The sequence below is a fragment of the Oncorhynchus masou genome, chromosome 5, assembly GCF_036934945.1.
Source record: "Oncorhynchus masou masou isolate Uvic2021 chromosome 5, UVic_Omas_1.1, whole genome shotgun sequence".
In the NCBI taxonomy this organism is placed as follows: Eukaryota; Metazoa; Chordata; class Actinopteri; order Salmoniformes; family Salmonidae; genus Oncorhynchus; species Oncorhynchus masou.
Window position 1 is genome coordinate 50690181 of NC_088216.1, and position 24316 is coordinate 50714496.

The following is a 24316-nucleotide window of genomic DNA, read 5'->3' on the forward strand; positions in this document are numbered from 1 at the left end:
TCACACTTTAAAGATTAATTTATCGGGTCGTACAACATGCCTACAGTATGTGGTACTATGAGAGCTCTCAGTGTGACTGTGATGGGTGACAAGTTGTATTTTGTCCTATTTCCTTCAGCATTCATATGTTAAATGATAAAATATGACACTTGGACCCTTTTTGTATTTGGCATTTCAGGCCAGAAGGGAAGAGAGCTGAGAGCTTCGTCCCTGGGTATTACAAGCCTTATTTCTGGTTGAAGATATTTTACATTACCTCCACCTGAGAACTTATGGGTTCTGCAGTAAAAAAATTATACATGAGTTACAACAGGTAAAATATGACTTGAAATGAATATATAATACATCTAAGCCTACAACAGCGACACAATATCTCATCAACTGAAATGGTGTCTGACTTCACTTTTATTTCCATAGATACACTTTGTGTGCTACGTACAGTAAGTCCCCCTTGTTTGACACCTCAAGTAATATAGGTTTTTGTTCCACAAAAACATATTGCTAAAGAGCAACACTGGACTCATGATATTACCTAACAGATACAACATTTGGTTTAAAACTGAGTAAAAGTTCAAGTTCTCTTGGCAGGCAATTGATATGGGGGCTTTTGACTGGGGTTTTCTTTGTTCCTTTTTAAGTTATGTTATCTTCAAATATTTACACACAGAAGGACATCATCTTGATCCTCTGACTGAACACCATGGAGATCCAGTCACTCGTTTCACTAATGTCCCGTGGTAGACAAAGAACACTTATCACTAACAGTACAGTTGGGATAGGGGACAGGTCAATGCAAACTGTAAGTGTAATCTCTAATGCCTGAATTAGCACATTTACCAGAGATAGAATGAATAGTTAATCATTGGATGATACACAGTTTCAATAGCATCTGTGTCATGTTCATAACACAGCAGGCTTCTGTACAGTGCGTGATATATAGTATTATTACACTCTAAGACTCCGTTACGCTCAGTGTAGTCCAATAACATTCATAGTTGGCTCCCCTAGAAAACAGTACAAATTGAAGGAAAGCCATTTGTATCCAAAGCATTGGTGAACAAATATTATGGATATCATTAGCATAGAAACTCTTGATAAGGTTTTTATGCTCTGATATCCAATCCTGGCAACACTACACTTAACTCCTTACCCTGTGGCATTAATGTAGGTATAGGTAACTACCCTCCAATTACAAAAAAAAACACATATCTTTTTAACTAGGCAAGTCAGTTAAGAACAAATTCTTATTTTACAATAACAGCCTACCGCGGCAAAACCCTCCCCTAAACCGGACGACGCTGGGCCAATTGTGGGCCGCCCTATGGTACTCCCGATCATGGCCGGTTGTGATACCGCCCAGGATCGAACCAGGGTGTGTAGTGATGCCTCTGTCACTGAAATGCAGTGCATTAGACCACTGCACCACTTGTGAGCCTTCAAAAACATTGTTGGGTATAAACAGACATTTTTAATAAAAATAAAAAAGCATACGCACAAGGATTCAATGGTTTCTTTTTATAGTGAGAGTTTAAGCCTGCCTTTTTGTTGTTGTTTCACAATGATAATATCAGTAAAACACCCAAGGGCCTGATGTCCAACGAATGCAAAAGCAAATGTCCAAAAATATAAAGCCCAGATTTTATCCAAATCATTGAGTGTTACTTTTCCTAAAAAGACAACATCGGTGGTTTTACAATCTTTGCTGAAGACTGAAGTGAATCATTGTCCATCATTTAACACTCTTTTAGTAGAGGGAAATAAGTGTACTAAAAGGTAAGACAGTACAGTCACCCATTCCAGAACTGGGGAGGAAGAGAAATACACAACTAGAATCTATATGCCCTAATTATCATCAGTCACATAACTCAAATTCTAACAGCGTAGATGGAAAAAAAGCATTTGTCCAGGAGAGAATGAAATGTTGAAGTCAGAGAGGACTGGACAGCAGCTTGGAAAGCTGAGACTTAAAGCTTCATTAATGGACTTTCTTTGATTTTGGACTTCCCGGACAGTCAAAGAGAGTAGCAAACACATAACAGTATGTAGCATCTGCAGCATGCAATGGTCCATGAGTCTGTACTTGTTAATTTTCTATGTTCAAGAGTAAAGAGTGGGAGGTTCTTCAGCCAAAATGTCTGTGCAAATATACTGCATGACTCATTGTCTAAACATAACTAGTCTTTTGGGACTGCGGGTGTCATGACAACTGGGTGATGATGATGCCAGCTGTTTTGTCTGTTACAGTGGCTCAGTATCGCACCACTGTTCCACATGGTGAAGTTAAATATATTTAGGATTCCAATTGTGAGTTTAAGCACAAGGTGTAAGGCAACCCCAGACATCCCAACCAATAGATCAAAACAACCAAAATACAATGACACCTGTTGTTCATCTGTATGTGCAAAATGGGAAAATGCAATGCCAAGCTAAATTATATTATATTGTATTATCTTATGTGATTCATTTTGATTTGATTATCAACATAATGCAGTCTGTGGATCTGGGTTAAATTGAGGTGTGCATTTGGAGGAATTGCACAACGCATGAGGTTGAGGACAAGACCTGGACAGGATTCCATGTCATAGACTGAAGGAAGGATTGCTGTTTGGCTTGGAGCCTTCCCCACTCACGCCCTCTGTCTGTCATGCTGGGTACAGCACACATAGTGGAGGGGTAGGTAGGGGATGATGAGATCAGAGTGGACGGGTGTGGTCCAGCCCCGTCCAGTCCATGCCTCAGACCCCTGGTCTCTGTGTGGGTAGCGAGGGGAGACCTGCCCCCCTGGCTTTGCCCTCCTCCAGACCTCCTCTGGAGCATCAGGGACAGTCCTGGCCATGGTCCTGACTCCTGCGTCGTCTCTTAATGGCCACTTGATGGTTCTCGTTCATCACTCCACTGTCCTCCCCCCTCCTCCTCTTTCCCTTCCCTGCCTGTTCGAGCACACAGATACAAAGGAGAGAGACTTGAGTAAAGAATGTTTGTGGAAGTCATGTGTAGATTTCTTCCATTGTGCTAAAATAAATAACTTGTCCTACATTTGGTTTTGGAATATGAATTAGTATAATATAAATGTTTTTCTTAATGAAGACACAACTTGATAATAGATTATGGAGTAAAAAGGAAGCATCAATGAGTGGTCCTTTGTAGCTCATTTGCTAGAGCATGGTTCTTGCCATGCCAGTATAGTGGGTATGCATGAGTCACTTGGATAAAAGTGTCTGCTAAATGGCATACATTATAATGAGAGAATTTGATAACAGAAATTCAAATAAATGTGCTACTCAATACTACCACTAGGTGTCAGCCTAGTACCAGTAAGCATGAATCTCTAAACCATGAACAATGGACTACAATAGGTCAGCAGCACAGCAGAGATGATTAAAATAGATAAACGTGTGATATCACATGTATCCACTTACTCAAACAGAACAGTGAACCAGGTCAGATTGTACAACTGATTACACATCCAGGCTGCATCCCAAATGGCACCCTATTCCCTATATAGTGCACAACTTTTGACCAGGGCCTATAGGGCTCTGTTTAAAAGTAGTACACTATATTGGGAATAGGTTGCCATTTGGGATGGAACCCATCCAGACTGTGAAAGACGTTGATACAGACCTTGACGTCACGCTCAGCGAACTTCTGGAACATGTTGGCATAGATCTTCTTGTCCTTTTCGTGGTGTTCCCGGATATTGCGTTGACAGATGGATACTTGATCGCGTGCCGCCCGGTTGGAGGGGTTGACCTGCAGCACCAGTTTAAAGTCAGACATGGCCAGGCTGAACTCGTTACGGAAGAGACGAGCCTTCCCACGCCGGTACAGAGCCTTCTCATTCTTCTCATCCAGCTCTATCACCTGGGACATACACACATAGATACTATATTTGTAACTATATTTGTAACATTAAGGTGTACCTACAGGGATTTATAAAGGGCATTTATAAGTTTAAGTTAGTTTATAAAGCTGTTTAGAAAAAGTTACAGAATGGTTGAAAAGGTGTGATGGTTATTTTAATGCTTGCCAAACAGATTAATACATGTATACAACCCCAGTGACCTGAGCAAAAAGTCATAGACAAACACAACTGTATGATATTCCATACCTTGTTGCAGTTCTCCACAACCAGTGCGTACTCTCTAAGCTTCAGGTAGCACATAGCCAGGTTGAGCTGGGCAGCCAGTAGGAAATCCTGGAGCTTCTGCTGCTCCTCCTTGCCCACACCAAACTCCATCTCCAGCCACAACACAACGCGCTGGTACTGGACCACTGCCTGAAGGTAACGCCCCGCCTACATCCAGGGACAACACATGGACTACGTTTAGCAGGTCTCTCATACAAACGAGATTTTAGACAACATTTTCATAGTTCAAAAGCAATGTACAAAGTACAAAAAAAATGTGAACCTAATTATAATCTCACAGTTGTGATTTTGAAGCTTTTCTTCAACAATGTGCGGTATGAGGTGTCGATTATTTAACTAGACTTTAGTAATCTGAGCAATGTATAAAAAGTCACCTCTTCATAATGCACGTTGTTGAAGAACATTTTCTAATTAAATCACTCTTCCAGGTTATAATGTCGCTATTTGACTAAATAAATCGTTAAATAAATGAAAAATGTCCTTGTGAACTTGTTTGCAGGGTTCAAGTTCTGCAAGTTCACAGGGTTTGGTTCAAGTTAATTAAATATTCACACACAGATGCATCCAAATGCCATGAGATTTTTGTCTATTTTCTGAAAGACAGAGATGGCCCACTATACCTTGAAATATTGGGTCCCTTTCTGTTTGGCTGCAGCAGACAATTTCAGTTTCTCCTTCTGATCCAACTCCCAGGATTCTTTGGCCTTGGAAAGGAAACATATTGTTATGTTTCAGAGGAGGAGATTTGAGGAAGACTTTCAATGAGATGATGCCTGTTTCTTCCCATTATTTTCTCCAGGGTCACTCTGCCATCATGCAATATCTAACTGAGACCCTCATTGTCTAAACTCCACCAGCTCAAATCAAATCAATCTGTTGGTATCTTCCAGGGACACTAACAGGATACTTGAACACATTGTTGTTACCTTATCTAATCCAGCAAGTATAACTCACCTTCTGAAAGTTGTTTAGAGTCACTTCATACACCAGGTCTGAGTTTGGTCCAATCTTATACTGTGCTCTACCCTCTTTCCCAAAACCATACCTACAAAAAAACAAGACAGAGAGTTTTGTATGGCTGACTAGTCGTGACATACACCCGTTCCATGAAAGGCAAACATAAAGTCAAGATTTGTGTATAGTGATGCTCGATCACACCGACAGCGTCATTGCATTTTGGTACACCAGAAGTACATTCATTTCCAACGGAACACTGCATTTGCCTTGCAGCATTGCATTGCAGAGGCAGTTGCAGTACTTCTGTGTGGTGCATATGTTGGATTTATCGAACATATGTGTCAAACTGTATTCGTTAACGGCTTGACAGAAATGGTATCAGAAGGTGAATGTTGAACTTTTGTTGCACACATATCCAGATGATACTGCCTACCATTTTGCCCCACAACACTGTTGGTGTGATTGAGGTGTTGGCAGGTAGAGTAGGGAACATTCAGGGATGTGAGGGTGAGGTCGAATCCTGATGAAAGGCAAAATTGAAACCACACTTTCTGCACTGTTGTTCAAATAATTGTATGTAGTTTTAATTGTAATTATATTTAGTATACGCTTCTGTCTTAAGCATCCTAATTAAAGCCATAAATTCTGTTTTTTTAATATACACTGCTCAAAAAAATAAAGGGAACACTAAAATAACACATCCTAGATCTGAATGAATGAAATATTCTTATTAAATACTTTTTTCTTGACATAGTTGAATGTTCTGACAACAAAATCACACAAAAATTATCAATGGAAATCAAATGTATCAACCCATGGAGGTCTGGATTTGGAGTCACACTCAAAATTAAAGTGGAAAACCACACTACAGGCTGATCCAACTTTGATGTAATGTCCTTAAAACAAGTCAAAATGAGGCTCAGTAGTGTGTGTGGCTTCCACGTGCCAGTATGACCACCGTACAACACCTGGGCATGCTCCTGATGAGGTGGCGGATGGTCTCCTGGGGGATATTCTCCCAGACCTGGACTAAAGCATCCGCCAACTCCTGGACAGTTTGTGGTGCAACGTGGCGTTGGTGGATCGAGCGAGACATGATGTCCCAGATGTGCTCAATTGGATTCAGGTCTGGGGAACGGGCGGGCCAGTCCAGCCTTCCTCTTGCAGGAACTGCTGACACACTCCAGCCACATGAGGTCTAGCATTGTCATGCATAAGAAGGAACCCAGGGCCAACCGCACCAGCATATGGTCTCACAAGGGGTCTGAGGATCTCATCTCGGTACCTAATGGCAGTCAGACTACCTCTGGCGAGCACACGGAGGACTGTGCGCCCCCCAAAGAAATGCCACCCCACACCATGACTGACCCACCACCAAACTGGTCATGCTGGAGGATGTTGCAGGCAGTAGAACGTTCTCCACGGCGTCTCCAGACTGTCACGTCTCTCACATGTGCTCAGTGTGAACCTGCTTTCATCTGTGAAGAGCACAGGGCGCCAGTGGCGAATTTGCCAATCTTGGTGTTCTCTGGCAAAAGAAAAACGTCCTGCATGGTGTTGGGCTGTAAGCACAACCCCCACCTGTGGACGTCGGGCCCTCATACCACCCTCATGGAGTCTGTTTCTGACCGTTTGAGCAGACACATGCACATTTTTGGCCTGCTGGAGGTAATTTTGCAGGGCTCTGGCAGTGCTCCTCCTACGTGCTCCTCCTTGCACAAAGGCGGAGGTAGCGGTCCTGCTGCTGGGTTGTTGCCCTCCTACGGCCTCCTCCACATCTCATGTCTCATGCTACCACTAGAGTGAAAGCACCGCCAGCATTCAAAAGTGACCAAAACATCAGCCAGGAAACATAGGAACTGAGAAGTGGTCTGTGGTCACCACCAGCAGAACCACTCCTTTATTGGGGGTGTCTTGCTAATTGCCTATAATTTCCACCTATTGTATATTCCATTTGCACAACAGCATGTGAAATGTATTGTCAATCAGTGTTGCTTTCTAAGTGGACAGTTTGATTTCACAGAAGTGTGATTGACTTGGAGTTACATTGTGTTGTTTAAGTGTTCCCTTTATTTACTTTTAGCAGTGTATATATATATATATATATATTAAACTTGAAGGCAAAGAAGGCAAGCAGGAATTCCAAATTTAGGCTACTGATGCCAAAAAGGTACTACTGCGCCACAGAGTTTTGATAAAACCAGTGGAGAACGAAAAGTCTACCTGATAATCACACGCTGCTATTTATTGTTGACCAGCAGATGTCACAAATGTGCATTGTGAACAAATATTGAAGCTACGAGAAATTAACCGCTTTTTGGAACAATTTGGTAAAAGTACCAAAGCCTTCAGAAATCCTTCCCATCACTAGCGATAAGGAGTAGAGTAGAGTAGAGTAGAGTAGAGTAGAGTAGAGTAGAGTAGAGTAGAGTAGAGTAGAGTAGAGTAGAGTAGATTAGAGACATCACTAGCGATAGGGAGTAGAGTAGAGTAGAGTAGAGTAGAGTAGAGTAGAGTAGAGTAGAGTAGAGTAGAGTAGAGTAGAGTAGAGTAGAGTCACCACTAGCGATAGAGAGTAGAGTAGAGTAGAGTAGAGTAGAGTAGAGTAGAGTAGTCACAACTAGCGAAAGGGAGTAGAGTAGAGTAGAGTAGAGTAGAGTAGAGTAGAGTAGAGTAGAGTAGAGTAGAGTAGAAGCTCTTACTTGGGTTTTAAGTAGAGCATGCAGCATTCTCCTTTCTGCATCTTCTCCATGGCCCTGTCTACACCCAGAGGAACGCCCATGTCCTCTGACTCGCCCACCACGAAGTGCACATCCCTGGAGTCAAACAGACGCTCTTCACAGCGACCCTCCAGGTGTACTGTGGGATACAGGAGGAAATTGGAAAATAAGATCATTTTTTGAATGGTAAATATTAATATTATTATATTTTACTTAATGGGAATGGACTGTTCAGATAGCATAATATAGTTTAGATTGTTCAACATGTTTAGTTTGAGTGTTCAAAATGTTAGTTTTTTTTGTCTTCTTTGAGACTGTACAAAAATATGTAAACATTTTGATCACAATCAATCTGTTCACAGTCACTAGCTAGGTTTCCATTCAATTGGCGACAGATTTTCATGTGAATACCCCCAAAATCTGAATAAATACAATTTACGCATTTTCCCATCAGATATGCGTTTCCTTCTAATTGACTTGTTGCGGATAAACGGTTGTCGGTGATGACGTAGTGCACATAAAAATAACTTCGGTGATTAAATTCCCATGTACTGAATAAAAAATACAGGTTAAATGGGTTTCCATCACATTTTCAACTCTGGGATTGTCTCCAAATAAGTTGTGGTTATGTAGCGAATATGCCCACTCTGGTCTTGGCACGTGTGCTCTTCCCAAAAAGCCTGCAGATATACAGTGTGGGTAGGCTATCCAACATGGTGACGTGATTATGGACAAAATAGCGAGATTCTTTTTCTTTGTCAAACAGCAGCCAAGCCTCGATCATCATGTCACCAGAATAAGACCCTCGATATTTATTGTATAGGAGCCTCTATTGGAAAGGAGCGTCAAGCTTATCACCGTGCACTTTCACCACCCTGTGACGTTCATCACAACTTATTTCATCTGTAGCCTGATAAATTAAACTGTATGCTTTCCCGAGTTGTAGTGAGAGGACCACATAGCGTATCATTGCTTGACTCCAAGTTTACTTTGTGATATGATTGTTATAATAATACCACCATTTCTCGGATAATGTATTTTACAGACACAAAAAGAGCTCACTGTGTCTCGGGTAATTTGCTTTGTTGACATTTGGAAAGTCTTTTGCTGTTTCAATCAGGACTGTCGCAAAAATACAAAATATCCAACATGCACTTTACTCAAATAAAAAGGTTGGATGGAAACCTGGTTAATGTGAGACAAAGCCTTTGTACCAAAATCAATTAACATATTGATCACCAAGATCACATTCAATTAGATCACAGTGAATGTGATAGAGAGAGAGCATGTCCACCTTACCGTGGACTGTTGATCCATCGTTGGGGTTATTATAGCCCTCCCCTTTGACCTTTATCCTCCTTGTGATGCCACCGTCGTCCGTCAGCACCTCGCCTTGGAAGCTCAGCAGCTCCACCTACAGGAAGTGAAGAAACGCGTAAGGACAGAATAAAATGTCACGTGACATCCATGTGTTGCCATAGCAACACTCGCAGCAGTAGGCACACTTTTAAACAACGGTAACCGAAAGATTCCATAGTGATGAAAATGATGACAGAGACAGTGTTATGTGTTCTGTTCACAATGCCGAGAGATAATCTAGAACAATGCACAGTCAGAATATTAAGGGGAAACCTGTTACGAGCAGAGGAAGGCCTATATACCATCATCCCCTTGGTAACCACTAAGCTTTACCTACCTCAAACTGTAACATGGCGTTGGGAGGTATTTTGGGCGGGCATCCAGCTGACCCATAGGCATATGCTGGTTTACAGAGGAGCATGCACACCTCTCCTCTCTGCATAGAGGACACACCGATATCCAAGCCCTTAATCACCTGACCTGTGGAGTGATACAAAATTAGAGACACGACAAACAGATGTAGGCTACATATGCAGTGACATATGGGCGATACATACGGCGGATGAGTTAGATGAGTTCTTTCTTCCATACATACAGATGTCAAAAATGTAAGTATAATATAGAAGCTATATGTACAATATGTACATCTGTATGTCCTGATGACAGTTCTTCTTCAGCTGAAAAGGTATCTGAGATGTTTAGAAACGAGTACCTCGGTAAGAGGCCATCTCAGACTCGGACATACCCTTTCCCAGACTGAAGGTGAAGGGTTTTTTGCGTTCCATACTGGAGTCAAACTTCTTCCCATTGATTAGTTTGCCAGTGTAGTGTACTGCTACCTTGTCCCCAATCATGGGTCTGTCCCCATCCTCTCCCTGGGTTTTCACCACCTGTATAAAGAACAAATGTCAGCCCTGAGATAATCTCAACTCAGCATGATGGTTTCTTTGTGTCACATACTTCTTTTTCATGTACCCCTATTATTCTTTTTCATCCTAACAGTTAAGCATTTCTTGCAGTGCTCTGTTTTAGAGGTAACACCGAGGATGTGCTCAATACAAAGGAACACTCTTGATTCTGGTGGCAGAATTATGAAGGATGCCTTTCTCTGAAGTCTCTCTGGTTACTGTGACAGGGAAGACTTTATATGTGTGCTTGTAATAAGTTGAGCTACACTCCTGTATGCAGCTTGGTCTCATAGACTAGATGTAACATAGTAAAAGTAAATCTGAAACACTCAAATTAGTAGGATATGTTACGTTTGGTATGGTTACAGGCAAAAATGAAAGGAGGTGGTTGGTTGGGGTGGATGAGAAGGTGGATGAGAAGGTGTATAACGGTGAACGTTTAGCAACCCAAAGGTTGCGTGTTGGAATCTCATTACGGACAACTTTAGCATTTTATCTAATTAGCAACTTTTCAAATACTTGCAACTTTTAAGCTACTTTGCAACTACTTAGCATGATAACTAACCCTTCCCCTAACCTTAATATTTTAACCTAACTCTTAACCCGAACCTTAATCCTAACCCTTAACCCTAACCCCTGACCTAGCCATCTTAGCCAGCTAGATAACGTTAGCGTTAGCCACCTAACCACCTACAACAAATTGGAATTCGCAACATATATTTGAAAATTCATAACATATTGTATGTTTTGCAAATTCGTAACATATAGTATGTTTCGCAAATTCGTAACATATCATAAGAAATGGATGATGCACATCCACGAATTAATACATACCATATGAAATGTGACATGTACTAAAGGGAGGGTCTCGGTTTACATACAGAATAATGCAAAATGCTCTGAGACCAGGTTGCTGTATGTCGAGACAGAGTTAGTCCCTTACAGAGGAGGTTGGGAATGAGGTTGAAGCCTACCTTGAGAACTCCCTCGTCTCTGCTAGGAGTGACGTCGATGCCCTTGGCAGCAAAGACCACAGCAGGAGACTGGTCATCCATGGACTGGTCCTTATCTGTGGTCATATCTGCATCTGGGCATGCCCCTCTAACCCTGCACAAAAGAGTCACACACACATTGTTTATAACTGGGATGCGCACCAACGTAATAACAGACTCACAAAACCCCACCAACACACAAATACCCCTTAAAAAAGGCCTTCCAGAGCCACATGCATGTCAATTAAACTGTAATGAATTATATGCATATGCTTTAAGTAGGTAAATGTGTTAGCTATGCTAATCTCTGACATTCTGTGAGTCAGGGAATTACGTTTCTAACCTCTCAACTCTGTGTCTTCTTAATTCTGATAACATGCATGAGCTGATGCAGTGTATGTAGAGGTGCTGACTAACGGAGAGTAAACTCTGTGCCGTTACTTATTTTGAGACTTGCAGCACAGTACATTATTGGGAGACGGTTGAAGAGCCAAACAAGCTTTCTGATGATGAGCTACAGAAATAATATCCTCATATGCCTCAACGGCCAACCTTCTCCCAGCCCACAGTACATTATGCTAACTCTGGGAATTTGCTACCATCATACTAATGTCAAGACTAAGCCCACATTCACTTTTGACAATGTCGAAGTTTTCATTTCAACCAAAACTGCAATGTGGTAACCTATTTAGCAGTAGCTTGTTTTTTCCCATGGTCAAATCTTTAAAAAGTATTTCTTCTTCATTCTGAAAAAAAACTGGGCCGTGAAATATGAGATCTGATGGTGCAACAGTGCCGCCACTCTTTGTGAGACATGCTGCACCATCGTTGTTGGGTACTGTTGAATAGCTTTCTGGTGATGAGCACATTATAATATTATCCTGATCTCTTTCTTTAGCAGCCTTTATCTCGCCAACCACAGTACATCATTTAAACACATTTGCATTCATACCATAATACTAGTGTCATGTGTGCAGTGGATGTAGGTCTGACCTAACTAACTGTAATACAAAATTCTCACATTTAGTGACTGAAAATGCCACACACGATGTGTCACAAACACAATGGCTTTCTTCTCTAGGACGCCCACAGGTCTCACAAGACTCTTCTGAAGGTCCAAGAGGTACCAGTTAAAAACAATGTATGAAAGTATACAGTACCAGTCAAAAGTTTGGACACACCTACTCATTCACATTTTTTTTATTGTTACTATTTTCTACATTGTAAAACTATGAAATAACACATATGGAATCACGTAATAACCAAAAAAGTGTTAAACAAATGAAAATATATCTTATATTTACGATTCTTCAAAGTCGCCACCCTTTGCCTTGATGACAGCTTTGCACACTCTTGGCATTCTTCTTGGCATTCTCTCAACCCCCATCCTCCCCGTTCCAGAACAAGACGTGTATGTGCACAAATGGCAGTAGTTTGTAAATAAAGTCACCTGGATCTGTTCAAGTTATGTACCTCCTCTGAAAGCAATGTCTAAGTTACAAATTCCAACAAATATTTAATGAATGGGTGACAATTTGCATGACAACCAACTAAGAATTAGTTGAAAAGCCAGTAGCAATCATAATGAATATTCTGTTACCACCACCTGTTGCATCTTTTCACAAGTTAAGATAAGATAAAAATGTACTTTATCCCGTCCGGGCAATTAGCTTAGGGCCTGGTACCATGCCTTAGGACATGAGAAAATTGTCGTAGTCACAATCAGCCATGACGCTATGTGTCTGCTATCTAAAGAATGCTGAGGTATTAAATGTGTGTTATAGAAATCTCAGGTCCTCCATATGCTGTCTTGCTATCATATTTGCCATTTTAACCTTTACTGTTGTCAATGTTGATTTTGGAAGGTCTTAATCTGTTTTTATCTTTGGCCTGGCTGTGAACTATGGACTAACTTTTAAGATATAACGTTGATGCTATTAAGCTTTCAGTGTTTTCTGTGACGTTGGGTATTATGCCCTATTGACCCATTTTAAATAAATGATCAATGCATTGTTTATTTAATACAATTATCGAGTCATTGAATATTGAATCATCTGTTCTGACATATTATGACATTTTATGGGGATAGACAATCTTATGTTGAATAAAATAGTCAAAATGTGAAAACTATGAAGGGATCTAATATCAGATGGTGTCGGCTATTTAAAATCAGGGCAGAAACATTTTCTTAAAAATGTCTTCAATTGAAGCGGACTGAGGAACACGATGAAACATGCACAGTAGAATCACTGTAACACTTAATTCTGCACAGTTTGTAATGTCATCATTTCACCATACCTCAGAAAACAGAACAAAACATTTAAAAACATGATGCTAGCCCAACACTTATCTAAAATATCTAACAGCTAATTGAACAACTTGCACCATACTGTTAAACAAACGTGAAACAGATTTAAACCATCAACATAACCTTGATGCTTAGCTAATTCATTCATTAAACTTTTTTGCTGTTGACTTCTCTTGCTCAATGAATACAAATAGCCCATTGTAAGCTAACAAATCAAACATCCCAAGTGGACTTTGAGTCTTTTAATGCCATTACAGCATGCCATGACGCCCACCATCTCAGACTGTTCTGAAATTGTTTCTGTGGTTAGAAACAGGTACGCTCGGCATTCCTAAAACACTATTTTGTTGAAATTACATTGTATATCTGAGAAATTATGCTAATTGATTGCACCCAAATTTCCCATTTTAATTTATAGGATTCAGATAATATTCAATAAATATAGTACCTATCATCCGATTTGGACCAAACCTCTTCCTACCAATAAGTAAAGGTGTCCACATTCATCCCTGCCGAAACAGTTCGGAAGAGTTTGTGCATATATTATGATGACATTTTGCGACGTTTTTGTTCGTTTTGGACTTTGGTGGGGGGTTTTTCGGCAGTTCGGGCACATTTATTTCAGGAGGCAAGCCAAAGTTTGGAGCCAAAGTCACGCCTCGTTGTTGGTGATTGGTGAACAGTAGGGATTCTTCAATAATGTCTTTGTTGTCAAATTGTTTCATTGAGAAACACTGCACCAAACATCTTAGATAGATGTAAAATTGCATGACTAAGATCTCCCTGGCAAAAAAATCCAAATGAATGACAGATTTCTTGAGTTATCGTAGATTCATTCTGACTGTTTTGAGGAAGTGTATACTGGCTATGCCCTCAAAATGGACAAACAGTACTATTGCCGTTTTTCTAATTTTTCAAGCGAAGGTCTTTTAAGGGAGTATACAAGCACACTCGTTCAGTTCGGCTAGAAGAGTTCGGCTAGGCGCCAGCCGTACTGAAGCATGCTGACGCCTTAAGACATAAGGAATCCCCAAAAATTGTCAAAAACCTGCCACTGACTTGCTGGTTACTTTTGTTTGGCTCATGATGAAAACATATTTTGTGTGTCATCCTCACAAATCAAGCCAGTCCTCCATGAAAGCAAATCAGTCTGTCCTTCTTTTACGCTTAATCTTTATCCAGGAAACGGGCCCTTTGTCAGTGGTTTATTCCCTTCATAAAAGGTCTATATTAATTACTGTAAGACCATTCCTGGTGAACAAGCAAACCATTAGGCTACAGCATTATACTAGTTTCACTGTTATGGTCTCTAATGGGCTTCAATGGTAAAAGTCCCAAACACACAATGTATACTGTTTTGCAATTGTAATGGTATTGGGTTGCATTGAGTTCAATGGTAAATGTCACTTTCACAATACATATAAATATCCTGATCATTTTATTGAAAACATGACAGTCATGCAATTAATTATTTGATTAGGGTTGTTACAACATTTTAGTCCCTAGCCCATTTCTACATCAAAGGTTTTATGCTTGTAGGTAAAGTGTTCAAATAAGAATTGCATAGGGATAGCCTTCTCAGAGAGCGACCACTTGTTGGACTATTCAAGGAGAGTTGGGTTGAAGCTACTATAAGGACACACTGTTTTGCTTTCATGGAGGACTGGCTTGAATTGTGAAGATGACGCACACAATTCATTTTCATAATTAGCTAAATCTATTGGTTTTCTACCTAAAGGAAATTGTGAAATTGTGTGTAAACACAAGAGACCAGCAAAATGAATAGAGTGCGGCTGTAGAGCCAGAATAGTAGCACCTAGTGGTCCAAACCTGGTACTTTCACACTATATTTATTGAATTTTATCTGAATATTATCTGTCCAATTTGGGTGCAATCAATTAGCTTAATTTCTCAGTTCAAATTATATTTCAACAAAATAATGTTTCAGGAATGCCATTGTATCTGTTAATAACTACATAAACGATTTCAGAACAATCTGAGATGGTGGGTGTCAAAGTCCTTTTTCTTGTGCTTTTTGAGGTGGAACAACCCCTTTGTCATATAGGAAATAACTGCACATAATTGGCTGACTATCAGTGGCCCTCCACAGACATCCACAGTGAAGTCACACACACAGCTGATACCAATTCTCTCCCTACACTTTCCCCTTGGCCCTAACCAATTATGTATATGAACCCTGGATTGCCGATGCAATATATTGGCAACAGAGAGTCTTTGAAGCCACTGGTCGGCCATTTTGGCTCTCTCCAGAAGAAGTAGTCCTCCATAGGAATGAATGGAATTCTACAGCATTTAAAATCAATGTTTTAGTGACATAATTACATGTATTTAAGTGTAGTGGCGACAGTAACATTAGTACTTTCAAAAAATGATAATTTAAAGTGTCAATCAGCAGTAAAAACAATAACAAAACACCTCCCCACCCCTGTTTTGGTGAAAAGCTGAGGGACGGAGCTGGAGAAATGTAACCACTCTCAAATTCATAGACAGTGCTATGGATGCAAGGTCTGACTATCTATGAAATTAAAATAATAGTTTTAACCATATTTTGAGGCTATATAGTGTTTGTTTACATTTACTTTGCTTACATTGAAGAAAAATAATTATATTTTGGTTTCCCATGGGGTTTGACAGCTCATGGGAAAAAAAAGCTATATTTTTCAAGAATCAATTAATTGCTAAGTAAAAAAAATGGATATGGTATAATGCCTTCCTTTACTTTTTCCACATTGTGTTGTGTTACAGCCTGAATTAAATGTATTTAATTGAGACTTTGTGTGACACAACACCCCATAATGTCAAAGTGGAATTTTGTTTGTAGAACATTTTTGAAATTAATAAAAAATGAAAAGCTGAAATGTCTTGAATTGTGTGTCGATTGGTGAGAGAAAAAAAATCTATTTAATCAATTTTGAAATAAGGCTGTAAATGAACAAATTTGGAAGGTGTATGTATACTTTCTGAAGGAACTGTAACTTCCCCTTTAAGGACAAATGTTTTATATATATATATAGGTGTGCTCCGCACATTGGCTAACCGGGCTATCTGCATTGTGTCCCACCCAACACCCGCCAACCCCTCTTTTACGCTACTGCTACTCCCTGTTTATCATATATACATACTCACTTTAACCATATCTACATGTACATACTACCTCAATCAGCCTGACTAACCAGTGTCTGTAGGTAGCCTTGCTACTTTTATAGCCTCGCTACTGTATATAGCCTGTCTTTTTACTGTTGTTTTATTTCTTTACCTACCTATTGTTCACCTAATAACTATTTTGAACTATTGGTTAGAGCCTGTAAGTAAGTATTTCACTGTAAGGTATAAGGTGTTGTATTCGGCGCACATGACAAATAAACTTTGATTTGATTTGATAGATATATTCATGCTTAATTCATATAATCTAATGAAAAGAATGCATGAAGGTGTATGTAATAGAATAAACATGGCAAGTGTAGACGATAATAAATGCTTTTCTATAGCTTCCAAAATAATTTTTACAATGGTGGGTGAGTGCCAAGATGTAGGCACGGTGGCTTCAAAACAACGCCCCCTGTCAGTCATAGTGGGGGGGGGGTTTCATTATTATTTCACCTTTATTTAACCAGGTAAGCTAGTTGAGAACAAGTTATCATTTGCAACTGCGACCTGGCCAAATAAAGCATAGCAGTTCGACACATACAATATTTGTAGATGTAACAGCTGACACAGTTGATCTGTTGGCCCCCTAGATACCAAGTGAGCTGCTTCACTGCTGGTTGAGACAATCCATGCCAAACATGATAAACTAAATTAATTGGCTTACTATTAATCATTGTGCTCAGTCTTCCCTCCATACATCTCTTCCACCACTCTACCCGTTCATCGCCTCCCTTGACACATCTCTGCGTCTTTCTTTACCCCTCGCTCTCACATTTCATGTTTCGTTCAACTTCTCTTCCTCTTTCCGATGGAGAGTACCTAACTGGGTACTGGTGCTATTGTTCATAATGTACAGAAGTGCCTGTGGGCGCGCAAACACGTACACTCTATCTCTCTCATACACACACATACTCTCTCACTCCATCTCTCTCATACAACACCATATACTCTCTCACTCCATCTCTCTCATACACCCACACATACTCTCTCACTCTATCTCTCTCATACACACAAACATACTCTCTCACCCTCTCTCATACACACACATATTCACCCTCTCTCGCTCACACACACACACGCACGCACGCACACGCACACACGCAAGCACACATGCACACACACACACGCACGCACACACGCAAGCACACACACACACACACACACACATCACACAAATAGATTTGATGCTTCATTTAGGTCTACAGTACATTCAGAAAGTATTCAGACCCCTTCCATTTTCCCACATTTTGTTACATTACAGCCTTATTCTAAAATGGATTCAATCAAATAAAAATCCTCATCAATCTACACACAATATCCCACAATGACAAAGTAAAAACAGGTTTTTAGAAATGTTTGCAAAAGTATTAAAAATAAAAAACAGAAATGGCTTATTTACTTAAGAATTTAGACCATTTGCTATGAGATTCGAAATTGAGAAATTGTTTCATCCTTGAGATGTTTATAAAACTTGATTGGAGTCCACCTGTGGTAAATTCAATTTGTTGGCCATTATTTGGAAAGGCACACACCTGTCTATATAAGGTCTCACAGTTGACAGGGCATGTCAGAGCAAAAACAAAGCCATGAGGTCGAAGGAATTGTCCGTAGAGCTTACAAGACAGGATTGTGTCGAGGCACAGGTCTGGGGAAGGGTATCAAAACATCTCTACAGCATTGAAGGTCCCCAAGAACATAGTAGCCTCCATCATTCTTAAATGGAGGAAGTTTGGAACCACCAAGACTCTTCCTAGAACTGGCCATCAGAACAAACTGAGATATCTGGGGAGCAGGGCCTTGGTCAGGGAAGTAACCAAGAACTCGATGGTCAATCTGACAGAGCTCCAAAGTTCCTCTGTGGAGATGGGAGAACCTTCCAGAAGGACAACCATCTCTGCAGCACTCCACCAATCAGGCTTTTATGGTAGAGTGGCCAGATGGAAGCCACTCCTCAGTAAAAAGGCACATGACAGCCCTCTTGGTTGCCAAAAAGGCACCTAAAGGACTCTCAGACCATGAGAAGCAAGATTATCTGGCCTGATGAAACCAAGATTGAAGTCTTTAGCCTGAATGCCAAGTGTCTGGAGGAAACCTGGCACCATCCCTACAGTGAAGCATGGTGGTGGCAGCATCATCATGTTATGGAGATGTTTTTCAGCGGCATGGACTGAGAGACTAGTCAGGATTGAGAAAGATGAACAGAGAAAAGTACAGAGAGATCCTGCTCCACAGTGCTCAGGACCTCAGACTGGGGCGAAGGTTCACCTTCCAACAGGACAACAACCCTAAGCACACAGCCAAGACAACGCAGGAGTTGCTTCCTGACAAGTCTCTGAATCTCCTTGAGTGGCCCAGCCAGAGCCCGGACTTGAACCCGATCAAACATCTCTGGAGAGACCTCAAAATAGTTGGGCAGAGGCGCTCCCCATCCAACCTGACAGAGCTTGAAAGGATCTGCAGAGAAGAATGGGAGAAACTCCCCAAATAAAGGTGTGCCAAGCTTGTAGTGCCACACCCAAGAAGAAAAGAGGATGTAGTCGCTGCCAAAGGTGCTTCAGCAAAGTACTGAGTAAAGGGTCTGAATACTTATGTAAATGTGATATTTCCATTTTTTATTTATAATAAATTTGCAAACATCATTATAGGGTATTGTGTGTAGATAGATTAGGGGGGAAAACAATTGAATCCATTTTAGAATAAGGATATAAAGTAAGAAAATGTGGAAAAAGTCAAGGGATTGGAACACTTTCCGAATGGACTGTATATAAGAATTGTTCTCACATACGTCAAAATTATATAAGTAGCGTGTAATCACTTGCCATTGTTAACTGAAACATCAATAACCATAGTAATAAAGCTTAAAAGTATCATTTTTTTCTGGGACTGGGGCATTTCTTAATATGGAATGGACATCACTTCTAAGAAAAGTTGGAACGGAACATCATGTTCTAGGAGCTGTAACGTTATAGCTTTCACATTGACAGGGCCAAATGTATTAACACACACACACACACACATACACACCAATAACATGTAAGAATAATGAGTTGATTTAATGATCTAGTAAAATAATTATGAATTAAACCTAAAATATGAGTGGCTCTGTGTGGGGGAAGGAATGTATCCCAGTGTGTCGGTCTGTCTGACTGTCCACCTCTGTGTCTGTGTCTGCCTCTGTCCATCTCTGTCTGTGTTCATCTGCGCAGTAGTGTGTGTGTGTGTGTGTGTGTGTGTGTGTGTGTGTGTGTGTGTGTGTGTGTGTGTGTGTGTGTGTGTGTGTGTGTGTGTGTGTGTGTGTGTGTGTGTTTGTCTGGTCTGTGCAGAGAGTGTTTGTATGTGTGTGTGTGTGTGTGTGTGTGTGTGTGTGTGTGTGTGTGTGTGTGTGTGTGTGTGTGTGTGTGTGTGTGTGTGTGTGTGTGTGTGTGTGTGTGTGTGTGTGTGTGTGTGTGTGTGTGTGTGTGTGTGTAGAGTGTGTGGGGGGGAACACGATGTTCCTTCTGTTCTGAGTTCCTGGCACAATCTGATGGTGTTCACCAATCTGAAACCTACTCAGTCAGAACACAGCATCTGCTTCGGATGGCAATACCCAAGTAGGCTCCACTCAACACAAATAGAGACTAACGCACATTACATCATTTATTAATTGTGGAAATGCTAGGACTGACGCAGAAAAGAATATATCATTGATTTAAATTATTGCTGAAATGTCCAATCTGACTTTGGAGGGGGGAAAGTCATAATTCTAAATATTAGAAGTACTCTGTAAAAAAAACATTTGAACACAGGCTATGGTACTCTAATAACTGAATGTGTAATGTAACTGTTAGTAATTATGTACCACCGTATTAAATCCAATCACCAGTCATTCAGAATGCTTGTGCATGTGTCTTTAACTTCATCTTTATGATGAGGAAATGTAAACCATCTGGGTATAGAATTATCCATATAGGTTACAGCTGTGGTAGAGCCAGCAGCGCGTCTCTTAGTCAGAGGGAGCGTGGAACTCAGAGACCCTGTGGAGAAATACAGGGACGGAACACAACAAAGCCGAGAACATTCAGTCCTGAGAGCTCCAGCAGCACAGTCACTTCACAGATACACATTGTGCCTCAAAGCACTTTATCACAAGTCAATGCTTCACGCTAATCCACATATAAAGAGCAGCGCCAGATAAACTGGACACACTGTCTGGCTGTCCTGGGTGACAAAGACTGACGTGGTAACAGAGTGGGATAATGTCTGAAAGAACAGGACATTGTCTACAAGAACAGGACATTTTCTGTCATAGTGGATATTGCCTAGCATAGGCTAAGTAGACATTGTCGGTCCTGGGGAGAGGGACACTGTCTGCCATGGTTCAAAGAAGGAGTTATGTGAAAAATATTCATGAAATATTGTAGGACAAAGGAAGTTGACAAGAAAAAAAACATTTACTATTAAAACAAAATTAATTGGAAATGTAGCCCTCGTCGGGGTGTTCTACGGAAGTGCTTGGCCCTTTAGAAAGCTTTTCCTAGCGGTTTTAGTTGAATTTCTCTGATTTAATAGGACACAATAAGAAGAGTGTTGGTTTTAATTATACACACTTATTTTACAAGTCAACTTCCATTGTCCTCCAAGACTTGCTGAAATTTACACATTTCCAATTTGATCTTTTATTAAGCACCTTGGTTGGAAAGAAAGCCAGGTAACAGCAGAGTACCCTTTCATCTAGAAGCAAGGAATGGGGTCTGATATGTAATGACATGGGCATTATATGACCCGAGGTAAGAGGTATCTGTGCTGCTAAGTCAATACTGTCTGGACTCGTTTCATTCAGGGCGATCGCTGGATGCCATTTCTTGGAAATGCTCTCTTTTTCTCTCTCAGACTCTCTCTCTCCAATGCTCTCTCTCTGATTTATTTCCACAGGGTCACGTCGTCACATCTATCCGTACCATACCACTCTTGGCCCCATAATCATAGAGCATCTAAGAGTAGAAGTGCTGATAAAGGATTAGTTTACCCTTAATAATGAATACAATTAAATGGACAGGTTGGTGGGACCTAATCTTAGATCAGTACTCACACTCTGAGATTTTATGAATATGGGCCAAGTCCTACATCTGACTGCCAGCTTTACCACCATTGAAATACTGAAGACGTGTACCCAATGCCATGTACTCTACTACAGAACCAACCTACCTGCCCCCACAACATTGGCAGATAGATAGGAAGGCTGAAATGCAGTAAACCATTATGTGGCCAAGCAGACCTTGGGAGGAAACCTTGGTCTGATAATACTGAGGGTACTGTATGTCCACGTAAACCCCCACACATAACAAGCCTTGAACATGTGCTGCAATAAATGCCTTGGTTGCCTTCCAACATGCAACCTGTAATTGTATATACTTGTATTGTGGCGCAAAGAAAATGGCAGATGCATGTATTTCTAACAATGTTCTAGTTCATATCTCTTCTGCTCAGTCTTCCAGTTAATAGCTAGACTGAAACAAGAAATGTATAAAATCATGTTTGTTTTTTTCCCAAAGGAGAGTCACACCTATATGCTATGATTCATCGCCAATGGATCTGGAGATACATGTTGAGTAAATGTAACATAAACGTTAATTGCAATTTCTTAATTGCCTGTAATAAGAAAACATGGGGGCTACATTTTCATTTTAGGTCAATTTGATTTACCTTTAATGAAATTGAAAATATTAATTGAGAGTAAGACATTAGATACATTATTCACAGTGTGTGTGTGTGTGTGTGTGTGTGTGTGTGTGTGTGTGTGTGTGTGCGTGCGTGCGTGCGTGCGTGTGTGCGTGTGTGTGTGTGTGCGTGCGTGCGTGCGTGCGTGCGTGTGTGTGTGTGTGTGTGTGTGTGTGTGTGTGTGTGTGTGTGTGTGTGTGTGTGTGTGTGTGTGTGTGTGTGTGTGTGTGTGTGTGTGTGCACCTCTTTGTGTTTCTGACTGTGTGTGCATGTGTGTAAGAGAGAAAGAACCGAAAATTATAAAGAGTTATCCTTTATAATAGCATTTGATTAAAACCTTCATTGGATGTAAATTCAATCCACTCTCATTAAAAACAATGACAAGCGATAAGTAGAGGAATAGAAGTGAGCATGATATCCACATGTATCTGGAAAATAAGCCTAGAACACAACTTAATAGAGTTGAACACTGATTCTAAATAAGACAAATATGCTGAATCATAAGTATATAAAAATAAAACTTTTATGTATTTTATTATCTATTTATTCTGAGGCACCTGAATGTTTAACCGGGTACAATTGGATACAATGTAACTCGATTCCTACTCGTCATGCTGTTTAAAATATACCCAATAAATCAAACCAATTACACTTTTTCGATAAAATAATAAGAAATAGGCTAAAGCTGTAACTTACCTATTTATAATTTTTATTTTCTCTTCCTCTGTTGCTCGTGTGCTATAACTTCAGCCGGTGTATCACTACACTGGTTCTGCAACGCACGTAAGCACGGTGATTTCAAACCCGCCCTCTCATAACCAACCAGGGTACTTAATGTTCTGTTTTTTACAGTCGAAACCCCCCGGCACTAGTGACGACCAACACGCGAGTTTGAGCCACATGGAGAAGAGAATTGAAATGACACTGTGAAGAAGGTGGAGGGAAATGGGTTTGGGGGGGGGGGGGCATTTAGTGTACAAATTAAGGGCAGGTCTTGGAAAGTGGCCACAAAGTAACACAATGTTCCGGCTGTACTGTAGCTGCGCTCTGGTGAGGACACAGTGTTCTAGTAGACACCCTGACCCTTTAACCAGTTCTGTGCCGAGCGCCGCCGCAGCTCGCGCAGCTCAGCACTGCTACCCGGAACAGTCTGTACAGCAGCAGTGTACTCATGGACTGTCCTCGATTACGAACGGAACATTTCACAGATTTCAGAATGGTTCCATGCTTTATTGGAGGACAGATAGGATAGGTGCGCCATCTGGATTGGAATAATTTTTCAAGCGCGCGACATACTGGCTGCCGAGGTTATTAATGGGATGTGGAAAGAAATGTAATTCAATTTGTTATGTAGGCTAAATTAAAACCAAGTGAGTTAGATTTTTCCTTTAGAATAATATTTACATGATCATTTACACATCTCGATCACCATAACAACTAACAGGCTATTAGGAGTGTTGATTGCCAGCAACAATTAATTAGGTTAATCAAGCACATGAGACATTTTATATAAGATTCAACAGATTGAAGAGTGATTTGTGAGGTTTCTTGCCTACAGTTGTTGTTTAACAAAGCAGAATCCAGTCACTGATTTAGACCGAATAGAAGTGGCCTCTGTGCAGAACCATCTTTTTGAACTAACACAAATAAAATATACCAACATATAAATATTTAACGTTTTTAGTTTACCTTAGTGCTCTAACCATATAGTTTTATTTTTTTTCATTAACCTAGATAGGCAGTTTTACCAAGTGTGGTGAAGCCTAATGCAGTAGTTCTCAAACCTCTTCTCGGTGATCCTATAGCGTTCCAAGTTTTGACATGTTCAAAGCTAGCACACCTTATTCAACTACTCATCAAGCCCTTTAGGTACATCAGATGAGATAGTTCAGGGCTACAACAATGTTGTGAAATGTCTGGGGTACCTGAGGAGAGTTTTGAGAACCACTGGCAAAATGCATAATGCACTACATGACCAAAAGTATGTGGAGACCTGCTTGTCAAACATCTCATTCCAAAATCATGGGCATTAAAATGGAGTTAGTCTTCCCCCCTTTGCT

At 40.5% G+C, this 24316-nt stretch overlaps 1 protein-coding gene across 1 annotated transcript; it reads right to left on the minus strand.

The window, feature by feature from the left end:
- Positions 1-387: 387 nt before the first annotated feature.
- Positions 388-23163, minus strand: LOC135539769 (peptidyl-prolyl cis-trans isomerase FKBP5-like). The gene is made up of 11 exons (XM_064965885.1): positions 22953-23163; positions 11066-11198; positions 9929-10073; positions 9521-9663; positions 9124-9238; positions 7807-7963; positions 5102-5192; positions 4768-4851; positions 4109-4294; positions 3622-3861; positions 388-2930 (listed from the first exon to the last, which is right to left on the minus strand). Exons 2-11 carry the CDS (start codon positions 11168-11170, stop codon positions 2817-2819), a joined length of 1380 nt encoding a protein of 459 aa, XP_064821957.1. The 5' UTR covers positions 11171-11198; positions 22953-23163; the 3' UTR covers positions 388-2816.
- Between the last annotated feature and the right edge of the window lie 1153 nt (positions 23164-24316).

Coding starts and splice junctions, on each gene's coding strand:
- LOC135539769 (XM_064965885.1), bottom strand. CDS start 11,170: ATGACCACAGATAAGGACCAGTCCATGGATGACCAGTCTCCTGCTGTG. Junction 10,074..11,065: donor GAGACGAGGGAGTTCTCAAG/GTAGGCTTCAAC, acceptor TTCTTTATACAG/GTGGTGAAAACCCAGGGAGA. Junction 7,964..9,123: donor CGATGGATCAACAGTCCACG/GTAAGGTGGACA, acceptor TGTATCCCACAG/TACACCTGGAGGGTCGCTGT.